A 25,029-nucleotide genomic window follows, 5' to 3' on the forward strand; every position below is an offset into this window, starting at 1 on the left:
TCGAGGAGGGCAGTGGAGGCCGTATCTCGCAGGGCATAAATCTCTAGTAGGCTAAGTGATCAGTAAACAATGCATTAGCGGGGTTTAAGAGGGAATGTCGACTACTTAGCCTTCTCTAAAGCAACACCGTCTGTCTGTGTTTCTTCCCTGACTGAGACTGAACTATGTCCATTGCAGTGGTACGTAGAATGCAGGTATACGCAGTATACCCATCTCCAAATTTCAGGGATTTCAGTATACCCACCTAAAATCGATTGATCCATTATGTAGAATAGCACAAATATACATAGTATACCCACTTCAAAAAATGCTAAAATATACAGTATACCCACCACAAAAAAGTAGACAACTGGTCCATTGCCTGTCCATTTTCCTACACAACGTTGGGTGCATTCCATTATCCTAACTCGGACTCCTGTCCTCCACCTGTGCTTGTGGCCTCGCGCTTAGCTGACTCCCTGTCTCCGTGGAGGAAACAATACACTTTAAGATCACACCCGGTCCTCTGTCTTGAGCTCTCCTTAAGTGATTACACTTAGTCACAAGTGTAACTTCTCAGGACTCATAAGCGAACCGTACTGAGACCACATTAATAAAGGTCTCAGTATGGTTCAATTCCGAGGGGTCTGGGTCAGGGGCGTCAGCTGACCTAATACTATTATATACAGGGGCACAGTAGGGCACAGCGTGCAAAGCTCGCAAGCAAAAAAAATTGCAGTTATTTATTTTAAAAAGCTTGTAAATTAATTATATTATTGCAAGTAGTGCATGTGCACTATTTTGTGTGCATTCTGTAGATTACTCTGCATGCTAATTGAGCTGAATTCCAAGGTAACAAGGTTGTTTTTTGTTAAACTTATACCGGTGCACAGCAAATCAATACCCAGGCACGTGCCCATGTAAAATAGGTCTGGCGACGCCCCTGGTCTGGGTACACTTTAGAGCACTCACATATGCACAGAAAATGCTGAGTCAAAGGACTGAGTTCACTTAACCCTTGTAAGGTTTTTGGGTCATTTTGACCCATGAGTTTTTAGCTTGAGAAAAAACAGTTATTATTCTTTCACACTGAGATTCAGAGAGAGAGAGACTTTATTAATCCCCAAGGGGAAATTGAGGGCCACCTCACTAGCTTTGGCTCATTTTCAGTGAGGAAAATGAATCTGGGAAAAAAAATAGTAACACCCCCTTGCTAGTCCCCCCCTGCACATTCTATTACACAGGAGGTGTTCCCAGGTCATTTTGACCCGTATCACTTTGGGGGGCTTATATATCAATATTTTCTAAACTCTCTGATACAACAGTGATCACATGTTGAGGAGACAGGGCAGAGTGTGAAGTAGGTGGAAAAAGGAGTGCAGATATTGTACGGTCCTTCAGTTGAGCATCAATGTTTCAACCTTGCGCAATAAGAGCACTAGTGGTTCAATCCGAGAGCTTGGATTGAGTTTACTCACTTTCTTCACTGTCTCCTTATCTTTCTCTCTGTGCATCTCCCACTCTCAAAATCAAACATAAACAGAAATTCACAGACAGGGAGAGGGGAACATGAGGGTGAATATGAGCTATGATTTTCCCCCCCCCTTTTTCATTATTTTTCTATATGCCTAGGTCAAATTGACCTTCTATGTAACCAATACATGAACACCTTACATGGGTTAAATGGCTAAAAGGGACCAGGTGTGAAAACACCCTTAGATGAAATAGCTGCTGACAAAAAAACACACCAAATAAATGTCACTAGCTTACTCCACAGTATTATATTGTTGGTTGTGTACTCTACTTAACCCTGTGCTAATTTACTTTGAAAAAATAAAATAAAAAAATAACCCAATTTAGCATCTGCACTTCTTGTTCTGTATATTTCCTGTGCACTTTGCATCTGATCTTGGCTATTATGTTATATCCTCGATTTTAAGTCGCTTTGGTTAAAAAAAGAGTCTGCCAAATGTTATGTAGTGTAATGTAATATGATGTAATGTAATGTAATGTAATGATTAATCCTGAGACACCATGGCAATGGTGACATGTTCTTCATTGTATTTCCTAGAAATGATGCCACATTTCCTAGAATCACTACCATGACTCACTATACTGTACAGTACATCCAAGCCAGTTAAAGGACTTAAGACCCTCTTGGCGGAATGATGCAAATTTAGCACCCAAACATCCTGGCACACGTACTGTACCAGGGCAAAGGGATCGAAGTCTGTGCCAAGATTGACACTTGTGGATTGGTTCAACAGGTTCGAACAGCAGTAGCAGGTTTTAACGGGTTAAACTAACTGCAATGTTATGTAATTAAATGCAATTGGGCAATTTTGATGAGAGACATGTGCTCTTAGGGTATCTTTTGGATTGTGCAAAAGAGGTGTTATATTTTAGATCAGGTGTTCTCAAACTTTTATTTGGGCCTGAGACCCTTACTGGGTCAGAACATTTTGCACGGATCACATCATAATTGCACCCCAAACTATTGTTACTGTATTACTGTTACCGCCATTGTTTGAAATACACATTGTCAAAAAACATTTAAAGTAATTTAATTCAAAATAATGGCCTATGTACGGACAATTTATTTTTTGTTAAATGTGGGCCTGACTTTATGTGTATTGCATTTGAACAAGCTTCTTTCACGGCACCTCTGGCATTGTGTCAGATCCACAGACCCACAGGGGTGCCCACACCTCATGATGAGCCAACATGTTATAACAGATACAGTACATACTGTATTGGCTTCCACAGTGACAGTAAAAAAACACATACACACCCTCAAAAGCTACAAAAACAAGGATAATATTTTCCCAGATTTGAAAATTATTTGAACATGATTTAATTGAAACGTTACGGTATCTGGGTTAATGTTTACAGTGGAACCGCCTCAAGTTAGTTACCAAGTAACCCTAATAGACTATAACTGGTACACTTACTAAATGTGCTTAGGAAAAAGCTGATTATAGTGAGCAGACAATGAACATTTTGATTGGGAACTCCTCTGACCAGACTGTACCCAACTAAATTTAGACCAAATGCCAGTCCTCCAAGCAGTATGACTACATGGGCCCCTGGGCCAGACAACAAGAAAGCCCCCCCCTCCATGGGTGTTGCAAGTTTACAAAAAAGATTCAGGATTTTAACCCATATGTTTGATGTTTTGGGGGTTTATCCCCCATTACATTTTGAAAATACAGTTGTTAAAAGTGTGGTTCAACACAATATGAAAAAGAAAATATACAGGCTTGTGCTTCAAGGCCCCCCTTGAGTCTTTGGCCCCTGGGCCCGGGCCCGGTAGGCTCGTGCAGTAATCCAGCCCTGCTTCCAAGATATAGGGCTTCTTTCCATAGCACCTGTGCCCACGGTGAGACAGGGCACTCTGGCTGAGTGCCATACAAGGCACCTATAGTAGAATCAGACAGACAAGAGACCTCAGCTCTGTCCAAGGCACTAAGCCACTTTAATCATTGCTTTCTATGGCTGTAGAGTTCACACACACAGTTTGTCTGGCCATTTCTTCATTTTCTTCATCACTGTTATGTATTTGATTTTGAAATCACGGCATTTGGGCAATATCAGGACAGCAACAAAGTACTGGAATGCAATAGGATTTTTTTTTTGACATTTTCAACAATTCATTTTTAATGGATTAAGGTATTGTCTGTGAAACTTAGTAAGTAAAATGAAATCTATATCATACATTTATCACCAATATGGCACTGATATGTGCGAAGGCGTTTTAGGGGCATATTTGAATATATTATTTTCAGAGATGGGGGGAGGTATTATTCTCAGAAATAAGTCACATGAGTCCATGAGAAAGAATTTATGACATTGTGAAGTCGCACATTTGTGAGGGAAAAAAAAGTCAGAAATCTGTCATCTAACTCAAATTGAAAGCCATTGAAGGAAAAAATGTTTGGTTTACAGATGTCCAGCAGGCATCACTGAAACAACACTATCCGTACACAAAGATACACATTCCGCGAGACCAGCGACGGAAGTAATTGATTTTGTATTGAGTCGCTGGCGAGAGAAGAGACAAAAGCGACTTGAGCGACAGTTTGTAGTTGGACTTGAGTGAATATAATGCAAATTAGCTATGATGCTGTTCAGCAACAGCCGCCAAAGCCAATGGGAATGTTGGAATGCTTGCCTTCTGCTTTTAATGGGCATACTCTGTCGCTTATATCACTCGTATCGCCCTTGCTGCACAGTCCAGAGATGCTCTCTCACTTAATACAATTGATGCCTAAAGCACCCGCAAAAAACGCCTGCTGAATGCCTAAGCCCTTGTTGGGAAAGTTGCCCTCAGCCTATAAAAACATATCTTAGCCTCTGGTGCACATAAAAACATCAAATAAGTTGTATTTAAACCCTAAGACCCCCATCTTGCATTAGAATGTGTTCATTCAGCTGTAACATACCCACATTTTTATTAAACAGGCTAAAATCTCAAGAGCCTGAATGCAGAGTATGTGTCTCCAAGGCACCAAAGGGTAGTCATCAGGCTAAAATGGGTTAATCTTGTCGCCGCCAGTGTATTCGCCTGGTTAGACAACCATAGGCAGACACTCAAGGTCAGTAGGTGGTGACCTTGAGAGCTCATTTTAAGGACTTAATTTGTGCAACACCCGCAGATACGTAGACACTCAGATTGACTTTGGAGCCCTTGGAGGAAACGTATCTTTGGTAAAAAACAGCTATCATCCTGAGACCCACACACAGATACTGGGTACACACACACACACACACACACACACACACACACACACACACACACACACACACACACACACACACACACACACACACACACACACACACACACACACACACACACACAAACTGTACACCACTTCCTACTGATGAACAGTCACAGACACCCCTACCTAGGCCCATGCATCATACCATGTAAACCAAACACAAACATCCTCAATAGCTCTCAATTTGAATGAGTAATGGCAGATTTCTAACTGTTTTCTTGCCAATTTTCTTTTTTCAGGGGCTTTTATGCCTTTATTTGATACGACAGTCTGAGATGGTGACAGGAAGCGAATGGGACAGAGAGACGAGGTGGGATCGGGAAATGACCCCGGCCGGACACAAACCGGGGTCCCTGTGGGCATGCAAGCCCAAATGTGGGGGGCTTAGTGCACTGCGCACAGCACCCCCATTTCCTGCCAATTTTCAACTTCACAATGTCTCAATCATCCTTGAGAAATCACAAATATTTGACTTTCTTTCACATAGATTTGGGTCATTCCACGCCAAATCAACAAGTGCCCGCGCACTTAGGTCTCAAAAAATTCTGAAAATATTACCAAGTGTACCAATGGTACTTAAGGGAAACACTGTAAATTTGTTTGAATGTAAGATGTATACTCTCTGTGTTACAGCTAATTTTACTGGGGGAGGGGGGTGCCCATTTTGTTCACACTCATTTTTTTGTCAAAGTTCACAAGCCCCTAGCTCAATAACTAAACCATGTAGGAAGCTCACATTTGGCATGCTGGTACATAGATAGGAATAGTTTGTTGCTAAACTGTCAGTTTTGGTCTGTATGATCCTGCATCGTCATAGCATTCCCTCAAAGACGATACAAATTGTACTGGAGTTTTTGGCTGTGCTCTGTTTAGGCCATCAGAAGACATATTTGTGCCCAATATAGCCTCATGATTTTTTTCCCTTGTAGATACAAGTAGAAACACTCCCATAAAAATCTATAAATAGAAAGGAAATCCCATCAGTGTTTGACCAGAAGACCTCACAAGTCTGACAAATCATTTTGGGTGTCATTTTCAGAGCACCAGAACACCTTGTGGGATTGTCCACAGATTTTTATTTTATTTTTTTCTTCATTCTCCATGAAGTCTTCTTTTTAAAAATGCCAATGACGCTTGTCTTATGTGATGTTTTCGTTTTTAATTTCCACCCTGAACATGGGCAAAATGCAAAAAGAGAGCACATGAACATTTAATGTAAAGACTAAATAATCAAATGCAAATTTTACCCAGACATGATCACCCGAGAGTCCTTGTGCAGGGGTGCAGATATCCCTTTCAATTTCAATGATTTCAGGAGCGTTCAATGTGGTAGCAGGTTCACACACCAAAAGTGACAGTAGGTCAGGCACAAAGAGTCATGTTGTTACTTTTTTTGACCAGCAGATGGCAGCGGAAGAAACGCATAGAAAACATATTGCTCTCAATGTGCATGGTGCCCATGTTCAGGTTGGAAATTAAACAAGAAAACATCACATAAGACAAGTCTCATTGGCATTTTTAAAAAGAAGAATTCATGGAGAATGAAGAAAAAAATAAAATAAAAATCTGTGGACAATCCCACAAGGGGTTCTGGTGCTCTGAAAATGACACCCAAGATGATTTGTCAGACTTGTGAGGTCTTCTTTTCAAACACTGATGGGGTTTCCTTTCTATTTATAGCTTTTTATGAGAGTGTTCCTACTTGTCTCTACAAGGGGGGAAAAACAAGAGGCTATGTTGGGCACAAATATGTCTTCTGAAGGCCTAAACAGACCACAGCCAAAAACTCCAGTACAATTTGTATCATCTTTGAGGGAATGCTATGACGATGCAGCATCATACAGACCAAAACTGACAGTTTAGCAACAAACTATTCCTATCTATGTACCAGCATGCCAAATTTGAGCTTCCTACATGGTTTAGTTATTGAGCTAGGTGCTTGTGAACTTTGACAAAAAAAAGAGTGTGAACAAAATGGGCACCCCCCTCCCCCAGTAAAATTGGCTGTAACACGGAGAGTATACATCTTACATTCAAATAAATTTACAGTGTTTCTCTTAAGTACCATGGGTACACTTGGTAATATTTTCAGATTTTTTTGAGACCTAAGTGCGCGGGCACTTGTTGATTTGGCGTGGAATGACCCATGTGTGACTTATTTCTCAGAATAATTCCCCACAGACATCAATATACTCCACCTGTACAGGAAGATTTTGTAAACGTAAATATACAATATACAAGCAAATATGTGTAAGTGTTGAATATTATAAATGATGTCAATAAAAAATTATCTAAAAAAAAAAAAGAGTAATACCTAGTGGTGTCAACAATGATCGATTCGGCGATGCAATCCAATGCGGGGCATGGACGATCCAATTCAATGCGGCAAGTTCCAGAATCGATCCGGCAATTTTTTCAAGTTTCAATTACTTCCGTGGATATTTTCGGGAGCAAATAAATGTTAAATTAAATAAAAGTACTTCAAAGCATTGCAAGACTGATACACAATGATCCAGACTGATACAGAAAACAGTCAATAAATTGTTGCTCAGTATCTGACTACTTGTATTGCCTTATCATGACTGATGAAACATTTGCAATGCATTGTAGAATTGAATCGGATCGCATCGAATCAAATCGAATCGCAACCTCCCGAATCATGATCAAAGCGGATCGTGAAGGCAGTGCCAATCCACACCCCCCCATCTCCCCCCCATCTCTAAAAGTAGTATATTGAAACCTATTCCTAATGCGCCATCGTATATACTATATGTTATCTGTTATACAGTATATTATGCTGAATGTTTGATAGGATGTTATGGTCAAGCATCAGTCCTACATGTCTAGAGTTCTATGTCCACTCTGTGGTATGGTTTACGGCCCTGCTCTGCCATTGGTTGGGCTGCATTACATAAACACCTACCTGGGCCATACACCATTGCAGCATATGCCACTCTGCTTACAAATGACTTAAAGGGACACTGTGTGAGATTTTTAGTTGTTTATTTCCAGAATCCATGCCACCCATTCACTAATGTTACCTTTTTCATGAATACTTACCACACTATCAAATTCTCAGTATTCATTATGACTGGAAAAATTGCACTTTTCATACATGAAAAGGGGGATCTTCTCCATGGTCCGCCATTTTGAATTTCCAGAAATAGCCATTTTTAGCTGCAAAAACGACTGTACTTGGGCCATACTAGAAAATATTAGTTTATTACTTAGTAAACTTTCATGAAAAGATCAAATTTGGCTATAGGCAGCCCAGTTTCAATAAGCAGCATAGTTGCAGTACCTTTTTTGTCCATTTCCTGCACAGTGTCCCTTTGATACCGTAAATGCTCCAGCAAAATACAGCTGATAACGACCATGTTGTGTTGGTGTGCCATTTCATTCTGTACGTGAATGGAGACCAGGTCATTGCGTGAAACACGATGCGAAGAAAGAAGAAAAAAACACCACCACATACAGTATGTGATTATGGGTTAGAAGGTCAAAAAGGGCAGAGGTCAAATGAAACACAAGTACTGTGGTTACTAAGTAGACTTAAAACAAGAGTCCATCTGCTGGTGAGTCAAATAAGGTGACAGTGCTTGTCAACTCAACACCACAAGGAGACCACACTTCATCTCTGTGGAAACAAAACACTGTGTTTGCCAGCCACTTCTTTCAATTTGTTACTTAGTCAACCATAGGGTGTCAATTCAATCTGCCTAATAAATATTCAATACTGATAATGAATGCTTATTTACAGTAAATGCACCTAATGTTATCATTTAAATAATAACACATACAGTAAATACTATATGAGGAACATTGCCTGGACCCTTTCGTAGTTTTATTTCAATATTGTCTGACGATAAAAGCTGAAACATTAAATCACTGAATAGTTGTTGCTTTGAGCATTTAAGATGAGCTACATTACACATGGAGTCCAAAATTCTGGTCCGGTTGAAATAATATACGCAGTCATGGACTTAATTGTTGTCAAACTATAGCCAGTGTCCTCGAAGGGCCTGTCGAACCATGTTCCCAAACCATGCAGGGCAGAGTACCGGTTTTGGAACACATTGTGGTCAGGGCTTGCCTATATTCAGGCTCCAGGTGATATAATCTTTCTATTTGAGGCAATTTTTTGTTTATTTTTATACACAGTGTAGCCGTAAATAGTAAACTGCTAACCAACTCAAGTGGATTAGGGGCCAGATTAGAGTGTCTATGGGAGGCAAAGACCACAGGTGGAGCTAGTCCACTAGTCTGGGTATAAAACCAGAGCAGCGGGATTGCCTAGTACATTCTGCGCTGCAAACCCTCCCGTGAGACATACTGCTAAAGCAATCGCTCAACAGGTGAGTACATCCCATTATACTGTATCTTTGTTGTGCTTTCTTGTCATGCAAATTATAATGCTTACACTGTAAAACATTACAGCCAGTTAAACATAAAAAGTAAGTTGCCTTGCAACCTTAAATTTGTAAGTTAACTCAACTTGAGAAAGCCTAGAACTGAGTTAAACCTCAAGTTGAGTTAACTTACAAACTTAAGGCAGCAAGGCAACTTACCTTTTTACGTTTAGCTGACTTGCAATGTTTGACAGTGTAGACCAAAGATCCTTATCTACTGGCTTATACTGTAGCTATATTGAGCTGATCTATGGATGTTTTGGCTCACAAATGCAAAAGTTATTCTGAACCATTTAAGTTGATTTGAGTCATTGAGAGCTGATTGCAGGACCGGTTGATGATGCTGTGTTAGTACTGAGGTTGCAAGTCAAGTCAAGGCAGCTTTTATTGTCACTTCCTTCATATGCACAAGTCATACAAGGAGAATGAAATTGTGTTTTCTCTCTATACCATGCCAGAACATAGATATACACAAGACTGACATTTTACAGACTGACATTAAGTGCAAGACAGGACAGGTAATAGTGATGGACTGGTAACAATAAGTAATCAATAATAAATACAGTACAAATGAACATTAAACATTCAACATTGAACATGTAGACAGATGATAGATCAATATAGAATGTAGACATTACAATAATAGACAATAACAACAGTGACCGTAGCAATAGTAACAGTAATAATAACAACAACATGTAATAATTCGTGTATGTTCAGTGATAGAATGGATGTCCATGATGGAGCTTGTGGATTGTCTCTTTTGAGTGAGCACTGATATGGTGTTTTGGGAAGCCTACTTGCTTTGTATGGGCTCTGGATTAAAGCAGCACTTAGTGGAATGAATGAACTGAAACTTCCAAATGACAGTGCCCTTACCATTTTGCAATTTACAGACGAGTCTTTTTTAAGTGGAGCTCTTTCAGAGTCTGAAGAGAGGTTTCTACTGGACCTAAATCAGTGACACTAAGCAGTTTTTAGCTTCAACAGATGAACAGATTGGAATGGATGGATAGATGGAATCGTCTATCATTCAAGCTAAAAAGTTCAGGTCTTAGACCATGGAGTGCATCAGAGTAAATTCAAAGGTGTCAGAAGTATGTTAAACTAATGATCACTAAAATGATTTCGGAAACCTTATTTCAATTTCTGTGTTTTCGTGCTTTAGTGTAACCTTTGATGGGTCTGATCTTTGTGTAAATGGTGGATTATTATACGTACTTTCTGAGGGCAATGAAGGCACAGTGGTGTTTAGTGCATGCTATGATATTACGCAATGTATGTATTTATGCACATTGTATATTTGCCTTTACTATATGCACATGTATGATGTGGTTGGGAATTCACCTGTTAATTTGGAGAGCTGTTTGGTTATTGCCATACTGTCAAACCAGCCGCGTTAACCACTAATTATGTAATTTTGTGTGTGTGTGTTGAGGACATTCAGTCATCTGATCCATTTAAAAATAGGTCCACACTAGGTTGCATCACTCTATACACCAATTTAGAATCCACCTGGTTTAAAATCCCACATACACTGTTATTAGACCTTTGTCAAATTTAGCATCCTTACTTTACAAATTAAGAGTGTCACAGTGTCAGGTAAAAAATAGACAGGTGATTGTAAATAGCTCGGACGGAATTGGAATCCCTGCGGTGTGGCTTCTGGAGGCTCTGACGTGCGAGTCGCTGAATGAGCCTTGCCATCGTAAAGACTAAGTCCCTGTGAAGGCTTTGGCCCAGAATGATACTTTAATCTCATCAGATGAGATTTACCAAGTAGTCTTCCCTCTGCTCCAGCACACACGCACTACAGGCACCCACAGATCTATTTACACATACACAAAACACACACACACACATGCACGCACGCACGCACACGCACACACACACACACACACACACACACACACACACACACACACACACACACACACACACACACAAACTTAGGTGTGCTAAATTTATCTACTGACAGAAAGAAAGCCATGGACACAACAAATGAACTCTGACATGGCCATACATGCCCTCTCTCTATCTCACACATGAACTATGTTTTGTATGTAACATGACTTTTACCGTGGTTTAGCTTTTACTTAAAAAAAAAATCTAAATCTTTTTTTGTTGTTATTTCACAGCCAATCTACCTAATCTACAGCCATGGCCAAGTAAGTAAAGTACTTTTACATTCAGTCTATTTAAGTGCATTTACATTCAGTTTAATAGTTGGTTTTGATTTGTACTGTACGTTTAACAATCATAAACAAAGGTTTTTTACCTTTACCTTTTTACCTTTTACCTATTATAGATATTAAGTTGGGATCATATGATTATACTTGTTAAAGCATATACGTACCAATGTGTTATCATCTCCAACTGACATCCATCTTTAACTAAACAACATTGGTGGGCCATCTTGGGGCAGGTGTACGTGTGTGTACGTGTGTGTGTGTGTGTGTGTTTGTTTGTTTGAGGAGGAGCAGCGAGGGGGGTGGGTTATGTCACCCAGGTTTCCCCATATAGGGGATTACGTCAATTCTTGTGTAATCTGTGATTGGATGGATGCATGCACGTCCACTAGCCCCAACAACACAAGCTGTGCCGCCAGGGCCTTGATGGTCCTGTAGGTGGCTCCTTAAGTCACCTGTCAGAGACTGTTAAGAGGCTCGCGTGGTGGTGGAGTAAGCCTTTGGCTCTATCCATTCAGACAGATTGGATTAGGTCCCCATGTCAGACCCCATGCCATATGTGGCACACTGAGTGCATACTGACAAGCATTATCAGTGGCCATCGGGAGACAAGATCAGTGATTTCCAGTTTTACTCTTTGCCAGGGCTCTAAATAAACGTTTTTCGACACCAGCCAAAATGGATAATAGATGTTAATCTTACCAGCCAAACACACACTCCCTAATGGGTCAAAGTGGCTAGTAACTTTTCTACCGGCCAAACTGAAAGTTCGCCAGCCTTTGGCCGGTTGGCTGATGTTAATTATGCCCTGCTCTTTGCTATGTAGCCTCTTTGAGCAGATGGACCTGCCGGTGGGTCTCTTCACTCATTTCTGAAAAGACCCAAGCAGAGCATAGCAGCATTGCTATGCTAATTTCCTTCTGAATGAATAAAGCTACTGTATGTCTACACAATCATTATTGACTGTTAAAAAGCATAGGCTTAACACTATAACTCTGCTGTATTGGAGATGTTGCTTTTGGGTTGATGTGTTTTCCATTTAGCACCAATTGACTATTTACAATCTGACCATTTTTTCCTTCTTGTCTATTGTGTTTTAGGGTTTTCAAGAAAACCAGCGGAAATGGCCAGTTGACCCTTTTGCTGGGGAAGAGAGACTATGTTGACCATGTGGACAGTGTTGATACCGTTGGTCAGTATCTGTGTTTTTCGTTCCAATGTCGTCTTCATAATAATTGTGTTATACAAGTCAATAGTCATAATAATCGTGTTCAACAAAACTTGACCACTCTTAATCTTCTTTTTTTCCAGAGGGTGTGTTGAAAGTTGACCCTGCTGGCCTGAATGGCAAGAAAGGTAAATTAATCGGCATTGTGTTGTTACATAAATGGTCCTCATCTTATTTCTAGCATATCTATTCTGGTATTCTTCATACATTCATGGGCATATATAATAAGCAAAATAACCATCTGGGTCCTCATGCAGAAAGCTTGCTCACAAACAAACAAAAACACGTACATAAATTCTTACGCAAGATTTATAGTCATATACCCTAGATACAGCTACATTTTTGGTGCATGTATTTTTGCACATTTGCACACAGATTCAGTAGCAAACCTGCGCAAGTTTTAATACATGAGGCCCCTGGTCTCAACTATCTCTACCATGCGTCCATAAGGCTACTGTAAGCTACCTCTTGCAACTCCTCACTGCTGTACTCTCTGCTCCTTGTCGCTCTTCCCCTTGTCGCTCTTCCCCTTGTCGCGTGTCTCTGCAGCCTGGATTCAGCTGTGCGCCGCTTTCCGCTACGGTCGCGAGGACCTGGATGTCATTGGCCTGTCCTTCAGGAAAGACATCTGGTTCCAGCAGGTACAGCTGTACCCCCCAGCAGACCACAAGCCCGCCAAGACAGCCATGCACGAAGCCCTGATGACCAAGGCTGGGGAACAGGGCATCCCCTTCACTTTCCAGGTACGTGCATTTCATTATTAGCCTACTCTTTTTAATTAGAGAACAAACAAGTACAAGTAAAAAAAAGAAGAAAGAAAGATACAATATGAAACTACACGCCAGGGGTTATATAGTACAGATACATTAACAAAGCAGGAACACACATTTACAATCCAGTAAATGTGCGCTTCTCCGCTTTTTCTCTCCCATTGCTCTGTCGGCGGCAGTGCATCACTTTAGAACAGGGGTCGCCAACCTTTATGGGTCTGAGGGCCACCAAGGGCTTCTGAGGGCTACCAAGGGCTTCTGAGGTCTACCCAAGGGCTACTTGTTTGTTCAAAATCCTCTTGATATCTTGACATCCGTCCCAAATCACACTATTATTGAATGATAATATGCTTAAAGGTGATGAAGAAATAATCTCATATTTAAATGAAGAAAAACATTAACTGTGACTAAAATCGTGTAGTCGTCTCTGTTTACTAACATCCTTGGTGGGCACATCAGAAGCTCCTGGAGGGCTACGTACCTGGCGCCTGCGGGCACGGCACCACGTTGTTGACTGACGCCTGCTTTAGAATGACCAAGAGCGCCCCTGCAACCTTTTAATCCTCACCTCCTAATCCTCCCTGTTTTTAGATCCCAACAAACCTGCCATGCTCTGTCACACTCCAGCCAGGTGACGAGGACAAAAGCAAGGTGAGTCCTGTCCTGTACTCCTGTCAGTGTCCTCAAGCCATGGCCGTCACTACCATTGAGGACACAGAGGTCATGTCCTCAGTCATTTTTTTCAGTAATGTAAAATTGATCTGTGATGAAAATCAATATATGATCAACAAGGATAAATTCAGTCTGTATACGCCACCCCCATAAATCCTCAAGGCAGTGATGAATGAAAACAAACTTAAGAGTTTGACTGAATTGAAATGTACAGCATGCCGTACAGCACACAGTATTTGATCTCGGTATTTGAAAATGTTGGCCCAGCCTCAAGCCTATAGTCAGTGCAATGTATGGCTGTAAGGGGCGATGGTGGCTGAGACAGCAAGTCCTCTAACAAAAATCCAAAGTCCATGCATTTCCATTTGAGTGTGTTTGTTATGTGTAAATGTTAGACTCTGGAATCGTTAGTGCAAGGACTTGTTAGTGTACTTACGTACATGCATGCACACACATGTCAAACACTAATTCTAACCACCATTGGGATACACATACATCATGTTACATGTTGTCACACTGTGAGGTTGATGTAATGGATACCATAAAATAAAGTGTAAACTAAAACAGTAATGCACATTTCCTCTTTCTTTACCAAAGGCTTGCGGTGTGGACTATGAGGTCAAGGGATATGTTGCAGATGCGGCTGACAACCCTGATGAGAAGATTGAGAAGAAGTATGTGCAAAGCTTTTTATATATTTATATATTTTTTCTTTATTGTTTTTATTTAGTTTTCCTTGTTGGCGGGCTGGTCCCCAGCTTTGCTCTGTTTGTCTCTGTGTCCTGGGAGGTGTTGATAATGGTGTAATGACACTGCACTGAACAGTAACCACTGTACTAAATGTGCATTACCGATCAGTAGGAGTTAGATCCTTTAGTGGCATGTGCCAGTGACATGCGAAAGTGGTATCATTGGCATGCTATTATAAAACACATTTTTCCACTGACAGGTTAGGTTTAGGAATAAGTTTTGGTTTAGGCACAGTTCGGCATGTTTATAGGTTGGTGTACACACATTTTTCACTGACAGGTTAGGTTTAGGAATCAGTTTTGGTTTAGGCACAGTTCGACATCGACATGCGGAAGTGGCATCTGGCATGCTGTTATAAACACATTTTTCCACTGACAGGTTAGGTTTAGGAATGAGTTTTGGTTTAAGCACCGTTCGGTTGGTTTACACACATTTGTCACTGTCACTGTCACTGACAGGTTAGGTTTAGAAAAAGTTTAGGGTTAGGCACAGTTTGACATCGTAGTAGCCACTGTAACCATAGTAACCAACCGTGACATGTCAACCGTTACAGCGCTTGACATGCCCGTCAACTGTTGTAATTACAGACCTAGAATACATAAATAATTAAAAATAATACTTACTATTTATAAATATGATCACACTTATTAATAATAGTTAGTATAGGTCTGTGGTTAATATAAAATCAATGGACATGCCACTGCGGCACTTCCGCATGTCACTGGCACATGCCACATGCCACTAAATGATCTAACCCCCTCTCTTACCGATACATTATATCATTTATAGGAACAATCAGGGGATCATATGTGCCTTTTTAGAGTCCCATTCATTTTACTTTTAAAACATGTATTTCTCATAATGTATCATTGCTTCCTTACCATTTAGGCTGTTCTTAAACATTTTGTATGGAAGGACTTTGTTGTCAAGTGAAGTTACTGTACATTTACTATATTGCAGTAAAGCAGAGGATTGGGAAAGGCGAATCAATAGAATAAATGGTTAATAAGGACCATTATTATGTTGTATGAAATGTGCTGTGAAAACAAAATGTCGTCTTGCCTCCATAGGGACACATGCCGGCTAATCATTCGTAAGATTCAGTTTGCCCCTGACAAGGCTGGATCAGGCCCCTCACAAGAGGCCAGCAAGAACTCCATCAACATCACAGCCAGTCTAGACAAGGAGGTCTGTACCAACATCGCTTGATTATCATCGACTTTCAAATCTCTTCGAGACCTAGAGCATAACAATTAAACTCTCAAACGGCATGGTTGACCCACCTCCCTTGGTTGCTACTGGTTGAGGCCAGAAAACGCTTTTTCAACCTCATAGCCAGTCTTGACAAGGAGGTCCGTACCAACATTAACAGGGCTCTAAACTTTAAATGAACACCTGTCAACTGGCCAAATGCTGGTGTAATTTCAGTTTGGCTGGTATAAAACCAACTTACTAGCCAGCCACTTTGACCCATTATTGAGTGTGTGTTTGGCTAGTAAGATTATAATTTACTAGCCATTTTGGCTGGTGATTGAACAAATTCATTTAGAGCCCTGACCACTAATGTAGACACTTGGTCCAGACACTTCAGTTGATTTAAAAGTCCTTGGTCCAGGCGCTTCAGTTGTATGCACATGCAACTAAACTGCTTTAATTTAACGGTTTTGCTAATTTAATATCTAATCATCTCTTTGTTCTTCATTGGGTTTGTTTTTTCTTGGGCTTCAGATCTATTACCACGGGGAGGGCATCCCCATCAAAGTCAAGGCCACAAACAACAGCGGCAAAGTCATGAAGAAAGTCCAGATTAAGAGTAAGTGACTGACCAATAAAATGTTATCACCTCTTATTACCATATTATTACTATAACGTCAAGTGCTTGCATGGTGTGATACAATACAATGCTTGTTTCGTCTCTTCTTCAGTTGACCAGACCACAGATGTGGTGCTGTACTCTGCTGACAAATACACAAAGAGCGTCGTAAACAAGGAGTTTGAGTAAGTTCTTTTCCTTCTCGCAGTCCCTTCCTCTGTTTCAACAGTCCAAGAGTTATAAACATACAGTTTAAGTTGCCAAATGATTGCCAATGGCCTCGTCTGAAATGCTCTCTACAAAGGGCATGAGGTACTCTCTTTTGCTTCCTGTACACATAGTTGGCTATGTGGTAAACAATGTTAGTTTTCGCTTCATACACAGTAGCTGTCGACCAATGTGCTACTTGGATGCTTCAGTTTGTCCACCTTATCACCATCCCATTTACAGCGGTTTTTATGCCGCCACAGCATTTCCGCTCTGCTTGGTCCGGTTAGGGTTGCCCACAGCCCTTCGGAATGGTTTAGCACTAGCAACTGCTACCCAAATAGTGATGTCATGTCGCCACCCTTGTAACCGTGGATGATAAAGTGGCTACAGCTATTGACTATTGAAAAAAATGACATGTCAACAGTGAATCGCTGGATAACGGTGCAACACTGGACAAGACTTTCACGGTCACTCCACTGATGTCTGAGAACAAGGAGCAGAAGGGCCTGGCTCTGGACGGCAGACTCAAGGATGAGGACACCAATCTGGCCTCAACCACAATGTGAGTAAGATAAGATAAGACAATCCTATATTGTCTATATTGTCCTATATTGACATGAACATGTGATGTAATACCAAAAAGAAAACAGTACAGTAGACACACAAATAATACACATGTAAACAGACAGCTGTTATTCGTATCGTTCTTCATCTTGGCCAGCCATCACAATATTCGTCCAGAATAGTATTGTCTACTGTACATGTAGGCTTGGCTCGGCTCAGACTCCACTCCATTGTATGCTTAGTGCCTCTGTGGTAGCTGGTATTTGTAGGCTACAATATGGTTCTTCATACATATCCTCCCTCCATATCTGTCGCTTTCCTCTCTGACCCCTTCAGTTTGAGGCCTGGAATGGAGAAGGAGGTCTTGGGAATCTTGGTCACCTACAAAGTCAAGGTCACCTTGACATCAGGTGGTGGAGGGTAAGCTATTCTGTACCAAGTCCAATACTAACACAATACCTTGGTACCACACCTTTAAGAGTGTGGGTTTTTGAGCATTCTATAAAAAGAATGCGTTCTATAACAATGCAAGATTCTACAATTACATATTGTATTGAATGGCGCCCAGAATTCTATAGAACTTTCACTGCCCGAACATTCCTGTCACACCGGTGTGACGGTACACTCTTAAAGGTTAAAGAATCATAGTATTAAATGTACAAAAAGTAATTGTTATAGCATATAATACATATTATATAGGCCCTAACTATGCACTATTTTATGTTCTCTCTTCAGCATGCTGGGAAGTCTGACATCCACGTAAGTGATCAAAATCTCTGAGGCTTCTGTTATGGTGGCATCAGTTGCTGCTAAAGTCTTTGTGTGTTAAGATGGATGTCATGTAACGTGGTACACTGTTGACTAAGTTTCCTTTTGTCGCTGTTGTTTTTTTAACCCTATAGTGAGGCAACAGTGGAGGTTCCCCTTATCCTGATGAACCCCAAGCCTGCATAAAGAGGTAAGGATTCGGCCTCCAAAGCCTGAAATAACTCCTGAAATGTTTGTCAATGTTTTGCTTATTGTGATATATATTTTGGATATTTTAAAGTCCTTCTTTGACTTTAAAGACATTTTTTTAACTTCATTGAGCGCCTTGAGCTAGAAACGTTTTCCTTTTCCTACTTTTCACCTAACCTTGGCACGTGCGTTTGATGCTTTTTGCTGATTCCCAGGGCAGGCCCACCAAAAGCTGTATTTTGTAGGATACAGCCATTTAATGCCTTTAATGCCATATGGTTAGTTCCAGCCAAGGTTTTCAATACGGTAACTAAGATGGAGCGTAGCATGTGTCAACAATGCAACAAAGTGGGATCAAGTCCGGACTCCTAAATGGTCCTGACTTTCCCACTGAACTCCATTCATTCGCTAGTCTCTTGAAGAGGCATGATAGAACCTTATGTTATATTATATTGAGTCTGAAAAAAAACCTGAACACTTCTTATCAATTATCACCGGTTCCGCCAAGCTCCAGATGGCGTTCCACATACTAGCTACATTCATCTGGTGAAAGTCAGATTAGTGATTGGCCACATAGTGTCCCTAGACTTGCAAACTATTACTAATTGTTTTTTTTTTAACTCTGTTTGTCCCTGGCCACCACCACTATCACCATCCCTTCCTTCACTTCTGTGCTATGTGCAGCATGAACATATTATGTGTAAGTATCCACTTCATTCAGCTCAACATTAACCACGTCCTACATTTTTTAAATGTATTCCTACATTTGTAACTCTGTTGTTGTCAACAGGTTAAGTAGATCAGTTACTTAAAGTTTCTTTTTTTTATCCCTCAGCTCAAAAGGTGTAGAATACACGGCACAAAGGTCAGTTTCCTCATGGAGTTTTTCTTCTGTTTAACTTGGAGTGCATTCCAATATGCGACCTTGCATCCTCCACTTGTGCTTGTGGCCTCACGTTTTGCTAATGCCCCGCCTCCATGGAGAAAACAATTAAGATTCCCCACTGTCAGCCTAGCCAAAACAATTTTTGAGGGACTATTCTTCATCCACCATCCAGTTTGCAAATGAGAAAATGACTTTACAATTCAGCTTTTGCGAGATATTGAAATATAATGCTGTTGTCAGTGATGTCATCACGACGTATCACTTCCTGGTACGAGGCCACAAGCACAAGTGGAGGACGCAAGGTCGCATATTGGAACGCAACCTAGGCCTATGTATTTTTATTTACCTCACAGAACATTTGCTTCGGCCTCCTGTTCCCCAGTGCAAAACATGCTCACATGTAACAACAAGTAACAATATGTCTGTGGTTGTGTCTTTCCTGTTGTCCGCTCACTCTTCAGAACAAGCTCAATAGGAAACACACCCCACATAGACCTCCCCAGCAGTGAATGGACCACGTTGAAAACACCATCAAAGAGGACAAGAGGAAAACGTGACCGCAAAGGATGAGACCAATGGCAATGAGTAGGAGACGAGCATATTGGTCCAAGAGGGAATCACTGAAAGCATGGAAACATCAGAGTGAAAAGGAAAAAACCCAATGATCACAGCAACAGATAGGACCGTCAACTCCAACATCCCTGCTGTCCTGTCCGTGCCTGTGTGCCTCATATGCTACATGCACCATGCTCAGAGAGACAGCAGGGGGCGCCTTCTCCAAAGAACTTGGCCCACATGCCGCCAAGTCCAAAAATGAAAGCACACAATGTACAGTAGCAAAACATCCAGAGTCGACATATCTGAGACTGCCTAAGAATGTGACAGTATCAGCATATTAGTTCTTCTTAACTTGATCTGTCACCGGTAAACGCAGAACTTGAAAAAATATGTGCGCTCCATGTAAAGTGATAAGGAAGTGGATGTGATTTCGGATGTAATGTTCTTAGGGTGTGTTTTACGTGTCTAGCTCTCACCATTCCTCTTGATCTAGAAAAGATGTGTTTATTTTAAAGGAATCTTCATTACAGAGTACTGTTTGTCATGTTTGATGTTGTTTTTGATTGATATGTGACTGAGCCAAATAAAAATCTCACAAAACCCAGCTGATTTGCTTTCCTCTATCATTCATAATATTCAGCAATCTGTAGGTAATATGTTTGTACTCTTTCTTGCTACAGAATTCGTATTTTGATGCTGATGGCTTGTAATTTGTAATGCATTATGCAACATTTATCATAAATGGACACTATGTTTCACAAGTGAATTAGAACAGGGTTTCCCAAACTGTGGTGCGTGCACCCCTGGGGGTGCGTGGCCTGCCATAAGGGGGTGTGCGAGCTAAAAAGAGCAGTGGTGGATATGTGAGTTTTTATCCAGCATTAATGAACAATAAGTAGTTTTTAAATTGTATAATGAATTGTATGCTGGAAAGGTCCGTCTGATGTGTAGTTTAAGTAAAGAAGAAAATAAGAAATAAGAAAATAAGATTCCCCAAAACAACTGTGCATAATGTGCAGTGAATGCACAGTGAATCATACTTGCGTGGCCATCAGCACACCAAAATATTTGCTTAGGGGGTGCGCAAGAACTGCTGAATTAGAGTTTTAGGGGTAGACATGACATGTCAAGCTTGGACACAAGTGGAGATGATCTATCTATCAGCTACATATACAGTATTTCAGTATAATCACATAGACAACATACAGCTGTACTATATTACCATAGACCATAGCACAGAACACAATTTTAGGATTGGGACCTTGATTTTTCCAGTGCTTAATTAAACTCGCAATGATTCAAACCATTCATGTTTTGGTACACATAGCCTACAAGACTTATCTTGATCAAGGGGCTGTATTTAGTTAAAATGCCTTTCTTTACTGTCCAGAAAAGGATGTGAAATTGTCCGTGCTGAGGGGTGTGGGCTTTTACATTATGTGCAGTGCCGACTTCAGATCCCCTAATGGGTATTCAATTAAAAGTCACTGAGGGCCAGTTTATCAAATTCCTCACAGCAAAAGGGCTGAACGTAATGTTTGAAAGTGCGCCTATGTTTTCATGTAGTTCAGACCTCATGGAGGAACAGAGCCTTGCCATGCAAGGGCCGGATCTGGCCCTGTGGCCTCCAATAGCCCTGCCCTAAATTATCTATTCACAGATGGTTTCCCCAAGGGCTCTACCTTGAAACCTCTGCTCGGAGGCGACTCTAGGTTCAGCTGGGGCCCCAAGCGAATATATCAAAGGAGTGCACATTTGAATGAAATGTGCCACTACTGTAGCAAATTGTGAGCTGTTATTCACCACCATTTAGGGGCTTGGGGGCCCGATGCGGCTGCCTGCCTAGCCTGGTGACAAGATGCACCTCTGCCTCTGCTATTCACAATCTCCAGCTATCCACTTCGCCACCTAATATAACAGTTTGGGCCTAGATGACACACAAATGTACAACACCAAGCCATCTCACACAGACTGTCAATGGAATCTTTTCAACTGTTTTAATGCAGTGAACAAAATTGGCTGAAATAATTAATGGCAGTTGCAAGGTTGCCTATTCATACCAGGCCCAAGCAACATACTGTACATACAGGAAGAACTTGGTACTGTACATTCTAGGAGGTCCTCACGCCCAGTACCGACTGGGGAAACTGCCAGGCGGGATCCGCGGCGCGCAATATCGCGCTGGGGGTGTGGTCACACATACTCCCATGGGGCTAACTGCGCTGCTCAGCCGACTTTCGAGCCTCGCGGCGCGGCCTGTCTCGCAGCTGACACCGGGTAGACCGAGCGAGATAACAAACGGCGAACGGTCGTTTGCACACATTACTCACCCAATATCACAACACAGTGTGTACATGGCTTAAATGCGATTGTGTTTTGGTCCTAGATAACATTTAAGCCCCGTTATATCCTTAATAACGCTATAGAAGTAATAGTATAAGCTTGTAGCTGCCTGGTTCTGGTAAAATGCTAACATTAGCTTACCCGGTTAGCTCAAAACATCGAGTGATCAAATGGCAATGTGGGGTAACCTACTTGTGTTACATACGTTCGTGGTGCATTTTTACATCAATCCGTGGTAGTCTTGACATTTATAAGCATTTATGGTCTTTATATTAAGCAAAAACGTGATGTTGGAAATCACAGAAATCGCCGCCATGTTTTAAAAAAAAAAATTGTAACTTCCGCCCTTGCTACCCATACGCCCATCTGATTGGTCATTGGACCATCACATTTGCATGATATAGAGATCTTGTCTATATCAAACCGCGTCCCGCTGCGATATCGCTTCACCTCCGCGCTGTCAAGCGCGATATCGCCCCCATTCAAAGTCAATGAGAGCGGAGCAGAATTACTCTGTGTGGGTACAGGCCGTTACTGTACTTTGGGGCGTCACCAACCTTCTTTAGCGTCATCAAGGCCAAAAACGTCACGTCCGGATCCATCGCTAGCATCCATAGATCTCTGCGGCTAGGCTAGCACTACAATCAAACTCGAGCAAGCTGATGGAATGGTGCAGTGCTGTGTCCCGCTGTGTAAAAACAGAAATGACGTTGACAAAGGATTTCCTTTTTACCGCTTTCCTGTCGACGACAAAGTGAGCAAAAAGTGGCTGGAGTTGATACGGTAAGTTTAATTCATAGTAAATACAGCTCATCAATGGTAAGCAGTTCTACATCAGCTGACTAGCGAGTTAGCTGTGGGAAAGCTGCGACGCTGGGCATCCCCGATCTATTTTTCGTCCAAACAAATTCATCTTTTGATTGTAAATGCGTTTAGTGTCTATGTCTACCATGAAAATGTGGAAGTAACGCATTACCAGTCGAAGTGTATTAATTTATGATGGAGGGAGCCTGCTATCCATTGTAGTAGGCTAGTTCCCTGCCACAGGAAACAGCTGGCAGATCAGCTGGCGTCACGTGTACAGGTAGAGCTGGGAAAGCGGTCAGCTCGGACACTTAATTGAGCAAAACCGATTTTATATATTGTTTAACAAACTTACTTTTTATGGTAACATGGTATAGGCCATGAAAATGAGAAAGTAACACTACCGGTCGAAGTTGATATGGTGGAGGAGCCTGTGATGCGATAGAGCTACTAGGATTCCCTGATTGTCGCTCCCAACGCAGGGCGCTCCCCGGTCGGCTCGCTCCCACTAGCCAGACTATCGATCCCACCGCCATATAACGGAGCTAGTTATCTTTAGATGTTAGTTTTTTGTTTCTAACCCTAACCCTAAATTGCTTGTATGTGGCAGTGTATGATAATACGTGAAATATAATCGGGTGGGACTACACGTCCGGGAGTGATAGAAACACCTGGGACTGCACGTCCGGGAGCGATCTCAGTTGGGAGTGTCCATCTGCCACCGAGCTACTAGTTACAGGTTGTGTGTGTGTGTGTGTGTGTGTGTGTTTTCAGACGTGACAAATTCACTCCTACTACCAATACAAGGATCTGCGGGTGGCATTTCCCAAATGGAAAGGAAGCAGGACCAACACGATTTGCCTGGAACGAGGGGAAGGCTTTTCAGTCCATTGGTCAGCCAGCCAAACAACTTAGGACAGCACTCCCTGTCACTGAGGAAGACGAGGCAGAGGCAGGTCCATGCCACCTTGAAGTTCATCATGTTCGTACAACTGAATTGTTGCAAATTGATAATGTAAAGCTCAAAGAAGACAATTTAAGATTGCACACACAATTAGAGAATCAAAAGCAAACCTTTTCATTCGACCAAATATCCTCCATGCCCCGCAAAGTCTTTTATTACACAGGCTTGCCTGATGCTGCGACAGTTTTCTTTCTAGATGCCCATCTTTCCAAATTTCCCCTCAAGTATAATTATGATTGGACTGTCCAAATTATGCCACTAATTGATCAATTGCTGTTAACTCTGATGAAGCTCCGGCTGAATTGTGGGATCGAAGACCTCTCCACCAGATTTAATTGCAGTCGAACCACAGTCACCAATATTTTCTTGACCATCTCCAGTGCCCTACATGACATCTTGTATGTAGGAATGATGGAAGGCAACATCCCTTCCCGTTTCAAAAATCAAACCTCCCTGCCAGAGTGCTTCCTCCCATTCCCCAACTGCCGTATTGTGCTTGACTGCACTGAAGTGGCTATCTGCAACAACGAAAGCCTCGATAACCTAAGTAAGCTGTACAGCCATTACAAAGGATGCACCACACTTAAGGCTCTCGTCGGTGTGGCCCCCAATGGCGTTATGACATTTGTCAGTGACCTGTATGGTGGGAGCATATCGGACAAAGCCATAACAGCTGACAGCGGAGTGCTAGAACAACTTGTGCCAGGGGACATGGTGATTGCTGACAAGGGGTTCACCATCCGCAACATTTTACCCGAAGGTGTTTCCCTCAACATCCCCACATTCCTAGTTGATGGACAGTTCACACTACAGCAAGTTCACCACAATAGACTGATTGCCAGGGTCAGAGTCCATGTGGAACGTTCTATTCAGCGCCTGAAAACATTCCGCATTTTGAAAGAAATCCCACATCAGTACCAGAAGCATGCCAACAAGATCTTGAAAGCATGTGTGTGCTTGATGAACTTACAGACACCCATTCTGAGGGAAGTATATACAATTGATCATACCAGTTATCATTAAATAATATTGTATGTAAATGAATGTTATAGTATGTCTTCATTTTTGTTTACGTCTTCTGCATTATATTCACACAATAATATTGTTTAATGTAGAATGAATATTCAAAGAAATGATAAAGGTAATGTGCCA

The 25,029-nt window shown here is 41.5% G+C and overlaps 2 protein-coding genes across 2 annotated transcripts; both read left to right on the top strand.

Moving 5' to 3' along the window:
- Window positions 1–11,304: 11,304 nt before the first annotated feature.
- On the top strand, window positions 11,305–20,344 carry LOC134452648 (arrestin-C-like). Its single transcript, XM_063203137.1, has 16 exons — window positions 11,305–11,337; window positions 12,459–12,550; window positions 12,670–12,714; window positions 13,136–13,329; window positions 13,948–14,007; window positions 14,626–14,702; window positions 15,849–15,966; window positions 16,507–16,591; window positions 16,704–16,776; window positions 17,226–17,363; window positions 17,702–17,785; window positions 18,101–18,124; window positions 18,268–18,323; window positions 19,007–19,022; window positions 19,158–19,187; window positions 19,670–20,344. The coding sequence occupies exons 1-13, from the start codon at window positions 11,330–11,332 to the stop codon at window positions 18,317–18,319; spliced, it is 1,050 nt and encodes a 349-aa protein (XP_063059207.1). The 5' UTR covers window positions 11,305–11,329; the 3' UTR covers window positions 18,320–18,323; window positions 19,007–19,022; window positions 19,158–19,187; window positions 19,670–20,344.
- A 2,432-nt stretch (window positions 20,345–22,776) lies between these two features.
- On the top strand, window positions 22,777–25,029 carry LOC134452647 (uncharacterized). Its single transcript, XM_063203136.1, has 2 exons — window positions 22,777–22,892; window positions 23,688–25,029. Exons 1-2 carry the CDS (start codon window positions 22,777–22,779, stop codon window positions 24,898–24,900), a joined length of 1,329 nt encoding a protein of 442 aa, XP_063059206.1. The 3' UTR covers window positions 24,901–25,029.

This window comes from Engraulis encrasicolus, chromosome 7 (assembly GCF_034702125.1).
Source record: "Engraulis encrasicolus isolate BLACKSEA-1 chromosome 7, IST_EnEncr_1.0, whole genome shotgun sequence".
NCBI lineage: Eukaryota > Metazoa > Chordata > Actinopteri > Clupeiformes > Engraulidae > Engraulis > Engraulis encrasicolus.

What these genes read in the sequence shown, in the direction of transcription:
- LOC134452647 (XM_063203136.1), top strand. Translation starts at nt 22,777, where the DNA reads ATGGTGCAGTGCTGTGTCCCGCTGTGTAAAAACAGAAATGACGTTGAC. An exon ending in AAGTGGCTGGAGTTGATACG is followed by an intron (nt 22,893 to 23,687) that starts GTAAGTTTAATT and finishes GTGTGTTTTCAG; the next exon opens with ACGTGACAAATTCACTCCTA.
- LOC134452648 (XM_063203137.1), top strand. An exon ending in GTGACGAGGACAAAAGCAAG is followed by an intron (nt 14,008 to 14,625) that starts GTGAGTCCTGTC and finishes TCTTTACCAAAG; the next exon opens with GCTTGCGGTGTGGACTATGA. An exon ending in TTGACATCAGGTGGTGGAGG is followed by an intron (nt 17,786 to 18,100) that starts GTAAGCTATTCT and finishes TTCTCTCTTCAG; the next exon opens with CATGCTGGGAAGTCTGACAT.